Source organism: Hemitrygon akajei, chromosome 23 (assembly GCF_048418815.1).
Source record: "Hemitrygon akajei chromosome 23, sHemAka1.3, whole genome shotgun sequence".
Lineage (NCBI taxonomy): Eukaryota > Metazoa > Chordata > Chondrichthyes > Myliobatiformes > Dasyatidae > Hemitrygon > Hemitrygon akajei.
This window is the reverse complement of record NC_133146.1, coordinates 41,932,663-41,944,701: the sequence shown is the minus strand read 5'-3', so window position 1 is coordinate 41,944,701 and position 12,039 is coordinate 41,932,663. Positions and strand designations below refer to the sequence as shown.

Sequence of the window (12,039 nt, the reverse complement as noted above, 5' to 3'; positions counted from 1 at the left end):
AAGTCCCTTTTTCACCTCAGATTTTGGAATTTTCTCACCATTTAGAAAATAGTCTACCCTTTTATTTCTTCTACCAATGTGCATGACAACGTATTCTATCTGCCACTTCTTTGCCCATTCTCCAAATCTCTCTAAGTCCTTCTGTAACCTCTCTACTTCCTCAAAACCACCTGCTCCTCCATCTATCTTCATATCTTTCACAAACTTCGCAATAAAGCCATCAATTTAGTTATCCAAGTTATTGAATTGTTACGTAAAAAGAAGCAGTCCCTGCACAGACCTGTGTGGAACACCGCTAGTCACTGGCAGTCAACCAGAAAAGGCTTCCTTTACTCCCACTCTTTGCCTCCTGCCAATCAGCCACTGCTTTATCCATGCTAGTATCTATCCTGTAATCATGGCTCTTACCTTGTTTAGCAGCCTCATGTGTGGCACTTTGTCAAAGGTGTTCTGAAAACCAATGTACACAACGTCCACTGACTCTCCTTTGTCTATCCTGCTTGTATTTTCTTCAAAGAATTCCAACAGATTTGTCAGGCAAGATTTTGCCTTGAGGAAACCATGCAGTCTAGGACCTATTATATCACGTGCCTCCAAGTACCCTGAGACTGCATCCTTAATAATCAACTCCAACATCTTCCCAACACAGAGGTCAGACTAACTGGCCTTTAATTTTCTTTCTTCTGCCTCTCGCTCTCTTCTTGAAGAGTGGAGATTTGTTTGCAATTTTCAAGTCTTCAAGAAGAGAGCGAGAGGCAGAAGAAAGAACCAGAACCATTCAAAATCTAGTGATTCTTGAGAGATCATTACTAGTGCCTCTACAATCTCTTCAGCCACCTTTTTCAGAACCCTGGGGTGTACATCATCTGGTCCAGGTGACTTACCTACCTTCAGACCTTTCAGTTTCCTAAGAGCATTCTCCTTACTAATGGCAACTTCACACACTTCTGTCCGCTGACATTCTCAAACTTCCAGCATAGTGCTAGTGTCTTCCACGGTGAAGAATGATGCAAAATACTTATTCAGTTCATCTGCCATTTCCTTGTTCCCCATTACTACCTCTCCAGTATCAATTTCCAACAGTCCAATAGCCACTGTCACCTCTCTTTTACACTATGTATCCAAAGAAAGTTTTTGTGTCCTCTTTAATATAATTGGCTAGCTTGCTTTCATATTCCATCTTTTCCTTCTTAATGACATTTTAGTCACCTTCTGTAAGTTTTTAAAAGCTTCCCAATCCTCTAAATTCCCACTAATTTTTGCTCTAATATACGCCTTCTCTTTGTTTTTTATGTTGGCTTTGATTTCTCTTGTTAGCCATGATTGTATCATCTTGCAGTTAAAGTACTTCTTCCTCTTTGGGATTGTGGTGAACTAGATATACCTGTCTGACTGCTCCTGTGGCTCCTCCCACAGACCCCTGTATAAAGGCGACTGTGGGCTGCTGCTCTCCCTCATTTTCCCCAGGATGTAGTGTTGTTTATTCTTCCAGTCAATAAAAGCCGATATCTCGCTTCCTAAGTCTCAGCATGAGTTATTGATGGTGCATCAGGGATGTATATATCCTGTGCCTTTCATATTGCTTATAAAAATTTCAGCAATTGCTGCTCTGCAGTTACTTCTGCCAGTGTTCTTTCCCAATCAATTTTGGTGAACTCCTCTCTCATTCCCTTTACTGTAATACTGATACATCCAACTTTAGCCTCCCCTTCTCAGATTTCAGGGTGGATTTGATATATTATGATCACGTATCCCAACAGGTTCCTTTACCTTAAAGTCTCTAATCAATTCTGGTTCATTGCACAACATCCAGTCCAGAATAGCTAATCCCCTAATGGGCTCAACCATGAGCTGCTCTAAAAAGCCATCTCATAGGCATTCTAGAAACACTCCCTCTTGGGAACCATCATCAACCTGATTTTCCCAATCTACCTGCATATAGAAATCCCCCATGATGATTGTAATATTGCCCTTTTAGCATGCATGTTCTCTCTCCTATTGTAATAAGGTGTATAAGATGTAAAAGAGGTGTCAAAGATAATGAGAGGCATTGATCGTGGGGATAGTCAGAGGCTTTTTCCCAGGGCTGAAATGGCTGCCACAAGAGGACACAGGTTTAAGGTGCTTGGGAGTAGGTACAGAGGAGATGTCAGGGGTAAGTTTTTTACGCAGTGAGTGGTGAGTGCGTGGAATGGGCTGCCGGTGGCGGTGGAGGCAGATACGATAGGGTCTTTTAAGAGACTTTTGTAGGATACATGGAGCTTAGAAAAATAGAGGGCTATGGGTAAAGCCTAGGTAGTTCTAAGGTAGGGACATGTACAGCACAGCTTTCTGGGCCGAAGGGCCTGTATTGTGCTGTATGTTTTCTATGTTAATATGTAATTTGTAGATCACATCCTTACTACTGTTTTGGGGTCTGTATCTAACTCCCATCCAGTGTCTTTTTTTCCCTTGCAGTTCCTTAGCTATACCCACAACAAATCAACACCTTCCCAACCCTATGTCACCTCTTTCTAATGATTTGATTTCATTTTTTAGCAACAGGACCTCGCTCCCCCCCCTCCCCCCCCCCCCCCCCACTGCCTACCTGTGTTTAATGTAACATGTACTCTTGGACGTTAGACTCCCAGTTATAATCTTCTTTCAGCCATGATTCAATGAAGCCCACATCATCATACATGCAAATCTGTTACTTTGCTACAAGTTCATCTACCTTATTCCATGTACTGTTTGCATTCAAGTATCATACCTTCAGTCCTGTCTTCACTCTTCTCAATTTTGTCCACCTTTTATATTGCAACTCATCCTATTGACTGCAGTTTTGCCCCATCATCAGTCTCTCCTTGCTAAGAATCTCATTACACCCTGCCTCTGTTCATAAACCAACTACCTCATCCTTAACACTATCACTCTAGTTCCCATCCCCCTGCCAAGTGTAAGCCTTCCCGAACAACTCCAGCGAGCCTGCCCGGAGTGATATTGGTCCTCTCAGGTTCAGGTATAACCTGTCCCTTTTGTACAGGTTGTGCCTTCCCCAGAAGAAATCCCAATTATCCATAAATCTGAACCGCTCCCCATTGCACCAGTTCCTCAGCCGCACATTCACCTGCCAAATCATCCTGTTCTTATTCTCACTGGCACGTGGCCTGGGCAGCAATCTAGAGAATCGTAAATAAATAAGCAATAAATATCAAGAACAATAGATGAAAACTCCTTGCAAGTCAGTTCAGTTCAGTGGGAACAGTTCAGTGACAAGGCAAGTGAAGTTGAGTGAAGTTATCCCCTTTGGCTTAAGAGCCTGATGAGTGAGGGGTAGCTGTTCCTGAACCTGGTGGTGTGAATCCTGAGGCTGCTGTACCTTCTTCCTGATGGCAGCAGCATGAAGAGAGCGTGTCCTGAGTGGTGATGCAATCTTGAAGAAGGCATGCCAGCAGCTCTAGGAATTTGAGATTTGATACTGCACCAAAGATTCTTGCAAATTTCGACAGAAAACCTTCTGACTGGTTGCATCACAGCTCGGTATGATGGAGACTGCAATCCTGCTCCAATGCACAGGATTGCAGTTTCCATCATCTGAGCCAATTTCTTCCCCACTGCTGAGGACATCTTGAAGAGACAGTGCCTCAAGAAAGCATCATTTGTCACTGATGATCTTCATCATGCCCTCTTCTTGTTCCTAATATTGGGGAAGACGTATAGGAGGCTGAAGACACTCGCTCAGTGATTTAGAGTTCTGACCAATCCATGCACCTATAAATACCACCTTGTAATTCCCTTTTGAACTATTTATTTATTTTGTAATTTATAGTAATTTAAAAGTCTTTGCACAGTATTGCAGCCATAACACAATGAGTTTCACGTAAGTCAGTGATAGTAAATTACAATGATTCTGTTTCTGCTGCAGTTTCCTTATGATGGACTGAGTTCTGGATCCAATGAGTTGATTGTACATTGATTCCTTTGAATGATCCAGCCATTGGCTCCTTATGATCACTGTCTTCTTCAGGTGGACCAAGTACTCTCCAAAACAGATGAAGCATTTCATTCTTAGAGTGGATTGTGCATTGTCTTCCTTTGATAGATCAAACAATCTCTCATTAGAGTAGATGTGGAATGAGTGCTGATCTCTGTGTCTTCTAGTCCTTTCACAAGTGAATGCTATTACCACTGTTGCTGTGCCTTTTGGTTAATAAAGCACATGCAGTAGAATGCAATAACTATAAATCACAGAGCAAGACACACAATAACTGGAAATCACATTTAGATTAAATATGATGCTATACAGAATGGGCTACAGAGGAAGTGGATAAAAGTGAAGGGAGAGGAAATTGAAGAGCAATGAAAGAAATGAAAAGAAAGCAACTGTGAAGGGCAGAATAACAAAAGACATAATCTGTTATGCAGAAGAAAGAAATTCTGAGAGCTTAAGTTTAGAAAGGGAGAAAAAAAACAACACCATTACGTGATGAGAATTGAGGAGGGTTAATATCAGCAGCAACCAGATGGGATGAGAAGGTAATGACCTTGAAATGGGATGAGGTTACCCAGATAATGGAGCATATGCAGCTGACTAAAAAATAGCTGCAGCCAGATTTTTTCTTTTGTTGCAGACTGAAAGAAAATTAGGATCTAAGATCTGCTAGTTTTTCAGCTGTGTTGCATTACTTGTGTGTGTGTTTTAGACGGGCTTCTCATTTACTCAGCTAGCTTTGGCAAAAAAAAAAGAGAAAAAAATAATAATTTGTCAGTTGCACAATACTGAACTCAAAATTGCAGTGTTGAAGTAAAATCTGAAGTATTTGCAGTATTTTCCTTAAGTGGGCATTCTTCACAGGAAAGCAAGTTGTAGGACCAGATCCAGGTGAAGTTACGTTTCTTGCAGGACCTGTTCTTTATCTGTCCTCATTTCCTCCTGATTTGTGACCTGTAAAAATGTCCACACCCTCCATGGAATCCATGACGTTTCTCTCATTCATTTCTGTTAGCCTCCACTCAATGTTGACCCATAAGAACATTAAAATAGGAGCAGGAGTCGGCCATTTGAAGCTTTATACCTGCTTTAACCTTCAATAACAATATTGCTGAGCTTTTGATTCAGTGCCACATTCCTGCACTTACTTATTATTCTTTGATTTGTTTAACACACAAAAATCTTCACTTTCTATCTTGCATGTACTTAGCCACAATCCTCTTTGGTAGACAATTCCAAAGATTCTCTGCCTTCAAAATGGAGCTGTTTCTTCTCATTTCCCTGAGTGGGGAACCACTTACTTTGAGACAGTAATGCTCAGTCCTTGTCACTCTAATAGGGGACAATATCATCCTTGCATCTAGCTGGTCAGGCCCTATTAGAATACTGTATCCCCTCAATCCACCAGTCAACCTGCTAAATATTTGTTCCTCTCCCTCTACTGCAAGCATTCTTTCTAACACAGGAAGACCAGACCTGTACACTGTTTTCCAGGTGCATTCTTAACAGGACCCTTTTTAAATGCCGTCATCTGCACCATGAGTAATCTGCAGGCGAAGCTGTTTTCCTGGAAAAAATATGGGCATAATTTCAAAGTGATATATTAGTGTCTGCTCAACTTTTGCAAGTCTACTGATGGCATTCAGAAAACAAAAGTTCTTTCTCATCATCGTTAGTTCTAGATTTTAGAGCCTGGTGCTCTAAATGCACAGTTTTCTTAGCATTTGTAGATGGAGTTGGTCTCCCATAGTGAGGGTAGTGTTAGATGTCCTGGCACTGGTGGTACACCACCCCCCCCAACCCCGCAATTCCATCTGTCAGAAAGCCCTCCATGCCTGAGTGCATCATATAAGCATCAACGTACATGGGTAGACTTCCAGCTGAGAAATTTATGACTCCCAAAGAATACTGAATATTATAGACATTATCAAATGAAAAATTCATCATTGAAATGGTTACATTTTTTATATGAGTCCTCAGCCATTTATTCAGAAGTATTTTGTTGTTCCACCCAGTGGACTTGGGTAGACACCTGGTAACTCTCTGACATTTTTCTGATGAAGCTGTCGAATGGCCTTGGGCTGTTTAATCATGGAAGTGGGGGAGTAAGAGAACTGATATTCTTTCAAATACCCGGTATGTAATCTCAAGAGTAAGAAGATTCCCCCGTTACCTGTTGTGAACCTGCAGTCCCTGAACGAAGCAAAAAAAAAAATCAAGGAGAATGTAGAATGATAATAGCATTGCAGAATAAAGGCATAATTTGTTTACTCACAATTGCAAGATCCCATTACTTGTTGTAAAGTATTACAGAAGTGCCCTTGTGGAATACACTTCTAAACTGATATCTGGAATACATGGCTGATGTTTCTGATACTTAAGCATGTTTCTTTTACAAATCACTCACAATTAGTCTGATACTATGATTAATGTGATAAGTTAACTTCATATCCATTTTTAAATGCTCAGCTTAAATGCATTTTTTGCTTGAAAAATACAAACTTCTATTTTCATCAGAAGAGTTATATGATTCTATTACTGGTGACAGATAAATAGTAAATCTATTTTTCTGAAATGAAGAAGGACATCTTGAAGTTAATTGACTTTCAAATGGTGCTTGAATGCCTGGTAATTCAGTTAGATTTGATTCCGTGGTTCTGAGCGGCAATATAATTTCAGATAACATTAGATTGATTGAATCACGTGTCTTGTGAAAGAAGTGCATTTAATTGCATGGGGACCCACTTGTCCATTTATTCATAGCCACAATTAATTAACATTTTGAAATGAGGGATTTGTCATGTTATCACATTAAAATTATGAGGAATTAAAATGAATACAAGTATTTTGAATATCTGTTCATATTTACTTATTGACACTACAAAGCCTTTGTGTTCTGTAAAATGATATAATGGCGTACCCAACGTTATCTGCTAGCCTCCCTACTTACTTTATAATCAAGATCTCTCATTTCAGCTATTACATTGTTCCATTTCAAATTAATTTATTCATTTGGATGTCTTTTACAAAGTCCCTATATACTGTCCATTCCCAATTGTCTCCAAACTGAGGAGCCTTTTAAGAGTCAACAACCTTGGTAAGTTTGCAGTCACATATTAACCAAATCAAAAAAGGATGGGAGGTTTTATTTTTTGAAGGACATGAACGAACAAGGTGGATTTTACAACAGTGAAGTAATTTCACGGTTAGCATTATTGAGAGTAGTTTTTTTTAAAAAAAAAGTCCTAGATTTATTTCACTAATTTATGTTAAGTTACTAGCTTCCATGGTTGGCTTCAAGCTCTTGTCTCCAGACCACTGCCTTCTAGTTGACTTACTCTTGTCTTGCCATACATATGTAAGACGAAGGGAAGTTTCTGTGCCAACACACAGTTGCTTGTCTGCATATGTCCTCTTTGCATCTTTCCATTAACACTTGGCAAACCATTTCAGAGACCCATAGCTTAAATTAGTGGTTGTGCTTTGAAAGATGTGCATAATCATATTTTTAATGAAGAGCTTTGGTATTCTAACAATGATTTCTTGTGCTTATACATTTATTTCTAGCCATTTTAATTAAGGATTTATAGCTTTAGTACTAAATGAAAACCAAAGGCTCATTTTAGAAGAACTTGATTTGGATGATTTTCAATACCATAATATGTTGTATAATATATTTTGTAGTACTAACACTTTGCAGAATACTTTTGTTATTGTTATAATGAATTTCTTTTGTTGGCTTATAAGTGAAGCTGAGGTACATTCTTGTATTGTTTGGATAAATAATGCTTAAAACAGCTTCAAATTATTATTGATCTTTAAATAGAATATATTCATAACAAAACCATGAAAATTATGCCCTCCAATTTCAAACCTGGCACATTTGCCCCTGCCAGCATCAGTTGGAAGCCAAAAGCTCCATTTAGAGCGGATCATAAGTGCCTGATAATAAATTTCCACAGCAGTGGTTGGTAGCTACTGTCTACATGACAGGAGCTATCACCCATCAATTCTGTGCAAGGGCAACAGTCGGTACTAAAAGAAAATAACTTCTTCGGTAATCCAGGCAATTTGCAATGTACACCCATTAAAATCCCCTGGTGGCCAGTATTCTGTTACTTACTAAACACTGCCAGCTGTCTTCACAGTTTGATTGTTTCCTTGGACTTTACAAATCGATCCTCTATGTTTCTTACTATTTGTCAGTACAGTATATTAATATACAGTTTTTCTGCCCATTGCATTTATATATTTTAATCCACCTGCCAATCTTTTTCTAGGTCTTATCTGATTGGAGGAGGCATTCCATTAATAATTTGTGGAATCACAGCTGCAACAAACATCAACAATTACGGCAGTGAAGACAATGCACCATAGTAAGTAGCATTTCTTTGTAAAGTGGATCTCACTTACCCAAAGTTACTGTGAACTGCTACGAGTGAATTTGATCTTTGACTGATGTGTAAAGTGGGCTACAATTTGACATCATCACTCCTTTGGTAACTCCCAAGGTGAATTTCACTTCCAGTGCTTTAAGTGGGCAGAGTCTATCAAAATATAGCCACATTTCAAGTATTAACATGAGAAAAATATGTCTCTTAAAAATGGAAACAGGTAATTCTGGAGATATGTAGCACGTCAGGCAGCATCAGTGAAGGAAGAGAGAGAGAGAGAGAAAGAGAGAGAACAGAGACAGAGTTTCAGATGGATAACAGTTGATCAAAATGGGACAACTGAGAAAGCAGGTAGGTCTTGTTGCAAGCCAGGGAGAGAACATGGAAGTTCATAATAATCTAGGTGACACAGATTAGATAGCAGAAACAATAACTGTCACCAGGATTATCACAGACACAGACACTCTGTCTGTTCTCTCCAAGCTGCATCTGAAAACATGCTTTGTTTCCTATTCTCCAATTCTGATGAAAGGTCATTATCTAAAATGTTAACTGTCGCACTCTCCAGTGAGGCTACCTGACGTGTTCAACATCTCTAGTATTTTCTTTTTCTTAAATTTCCAGCATCTGTACTCTTTTTGGTTTTTGGCTAATGTTTCTTCTGAAATGGACTTTTTAGTTCAATTATTTGGGGGATTATTTCTTGGGATCAAGAAACCGCTAATTGGGCCTGTCGGTTGCTTTATCTATGTGTTTCCTTTTTCCACAGTTGCTGGATGGCATGGGAGCCAAGTCTTGGGACGTTTTATGGTCCGGCTGCTTTCATTGTACTTGTTAGTTGCATCTATTTTCTTTGTACGCTAATTCAGCTGAGGCGGCACCCAGGGAAGAAATATGAGCTGAAGGAAATGACGGAAGAACAACAGCGGCTAGCAAGCACGGAGGTAGGCCCCAGTCATGTAACAGACTCCAGCTCTGTGTCACACACATGTTCAGTGATTTCTTCCTCAATGCTAGAGAATGAGCATTCATTTAAGGCTCAGCTTCGTGCTTCAGTGTTCACTCTCTTTCTGTTTATTGCCATGTGGACCTTTGGTGCCCTCGCAGTCTCACAAGGACACTTCCTAGATATGATCTTTAGTTGCCTGTACGGAGCAGTCTCAGTGACCTTAGGACTTTTTATTCTCGTTCACCACTGCGCAAAACGCGATGACGTCTGGCATTGTTGGTGGTCCTGCTGCAAATCAAACAGGAATACATATGCTGTTCAGACAAGTGCTCGACCCCAGGTGACCATGAACGGCGATGCCCAGCTTCATGTGCCATGCCTCCTGGATTCTCCCTGTCCGAATAAGTCGCCATCCAGTTGTAATCATTCCGTCACTGGAATCTGTAAATTAACTAATCTACATGTCATGCAGAATCATGTAAATTGTGTTTCACCAGTCACACCCTGTTGCGCCAAAATGCACAATGAACAAATCGTTGACGATGACGGACATATTCACCTGCATGCAGATGGAACGTGCAGGCCGACAGTGCACATACACAGATGTCAGAAAACTCGAACTAAGCCACGACAGTTCATTCGGCACAACAGGTCCGCAGCTCAGAGGGAATATGCCTACCATATCCCTTCCAGCATCGATGGGAGCATACACAGTTCACATACGGAAAGTCATCACAGCATCCAGGACAGTCAGTCCATCCAAAGGCAAGTCATTTGTGCAAAAAGTGATCAGTGCCCTAATGTCTGCCAGCCTGAAAGCAGTGAGGCCAGCACAATATTATATGGGTGCAACAAAGCTGTAGACAGTGGTGTCAGCACAGAGGCTTTGCACCAAGGAGTCACTTTTGAGATGCAGTCACGGAGACAATCATGTCCTCTAAGTGTAACCAATCAAAATGGAATTCTTAAGGGAAACCTGCATGAAGCCATGATTTATACTTCAGACGTTACAGGAAACATAAGGACTGGTCCTTGGAAAAATGAAACTACTGTGTAGTTTTTAGCTTCATGACTACAAATTCAGATCATTGCAGCAACAAAATGTCACATATAAGTTTTGTATAATGCTTAGGTGTTTGTTTACATGATTCATTGTGAGGATTTGCATATTTCTATGTATACATATATATTTGTACAGCACATACAAAGTACCATAAGAGCAGTATTATATTATGTATTTGTACTTAAAGCTAAAAGGATGCATTTGTGTTACCACAATGTAAGCATTAATCAAAAAGTAGTCTGCAGATTTATCATAATTAAGTTGAAGCTTTTGATTATTTTTCTATCAATGTAAATTGTTTCTTCGAAGTAAGCAACCAAAAAGAGATGAGTATTACTATTCTATTAAAGAGGCAGTAGCCCTTTGGTGGTTAGCACAAGTAGCATTTTAATGTTTGTTTAAAAAATCCCCTATAATAATGAAAATATAATGTGCAATTTGTTCAGAGTATAAACTTATAATTTGTAATTATTTTTATGAGTTTGCTAGCTTCATTGGAATAAATCATCAGATAAATAAATATTTGAAATAATCCTGCATAATGTAAGGTAATTGTGGACCTGTGTTTTAATTGACACACAAGGGAGTGATTTCTTTCGCATGGAATGTGTAACTCCAAAGCCTTATAGGTTGGTTTGGTATGTTACACAAAGCATACAAAAGAAACCTTTCCCACGAGGTAGAATAAAAAGGGTATTGGCTCTTTAATTTTGTATGAAGAAATATATTAAGTCTATATTTAGGCATACAATACATGCTGAAATATGCATGATTTTTGTTGCATTTTATTGTCAATATTCATCTGCTATTATATGTAAAAGCTGATCATTCTGGTAATGTATGACCTATAGCATCTTCTCATTTAATTCATGCAAATTAAACCATAATACTGAAACAGAGTCATTGGACTACTTCACTGTTAAAGTGCCACAGCACATGTGTAAGTTTAAAGCTATAAGTGTGCTAGAGATGACAATTTTCAGTTTATCTGTGCAGAGCATGCAGTGACTGTTGTATGTTACAGTGTACACTGTATAATGAATTAATGTTTCTAGTAAATGCAGATATCACCATGTTTGTTAGTAAAAAGCAAAAAAAAAAACCCTCAACAAGTCTGTCATCTATTTAATGAAACTTCTTTTCAGAATTTGCTTTTAAGAATTCCCCGTCATCAATAAAAGGTGAAATCAGGTAAAGAAAAAAGTCATATTTGATTCCACAACTTTCTCAGAGAAGTGTAGCCAGCAGCAATGGAAACATGTTTACTGTAACTGCATTTCATCATAGCTAATCACAATACTAAATTTGTTTGACTCAGTGGAGATGGTTGGAGGGATGGAAACACTATGGTTAAGTTATTGAATTGGGAATTCAGGAAAGGTGCCCTTAAAAGGACACACAAAAGACTGCAGATGCTGGATTATGGACCATGTTGGAATTGGACCAATAGACAAGATGCTAAAGTAACTCAGCAGGCCAGGTAGAACTATGGAGGGAAATGGGACAGTTGGTTATCTATTTCCCTACACGGATGCTGTCTGATATGCCATGTTTCTCCAGGATCTGGATAAGTTCACTCAAACCCCAACATGACTATAAGAGAATTTGAAAACAGGTTTTCAGATATCTGAAAATAAAAATTGAATTGGTAAACTTGATATTG

General features: G+C 39.2%; 1 protein-coding gene across 3 annotated transcripts in view; it reads left to right on the top strand.

Moving 5' to 3' along the window:
* The window catches only part of adgra1b (adhesion G protein-coupled receptor A1b), a 533,717-nt gene extending 522,442 nt beyond the window's left edge, over positions 1 to 11,275 (top strand). For all 3 annotated transcript variants that reach the window (XM_073027522.1, XM_073027521.1, XM_073027520.1), the window contains 2 exons: positions 8,251 to 8,346; positions 9,134 to 11,275. In XM_073027522.1, coding sequence (XP_072883623.1) covers positions 8,251 to 8,346; positions 9,134 to 10,370 — 1,333 coding nt within the window. In that variant the 3' untranslated portion in view covers positions 10,371 to 11,275. The remainder of the gene's footprint in view (positions 1 to 8,250; positions 8,347 to 9,133) is intronic.
* The last annotated feature ends 764 nt before the right edge of the window (positions 11,276 to 12,039 follow it).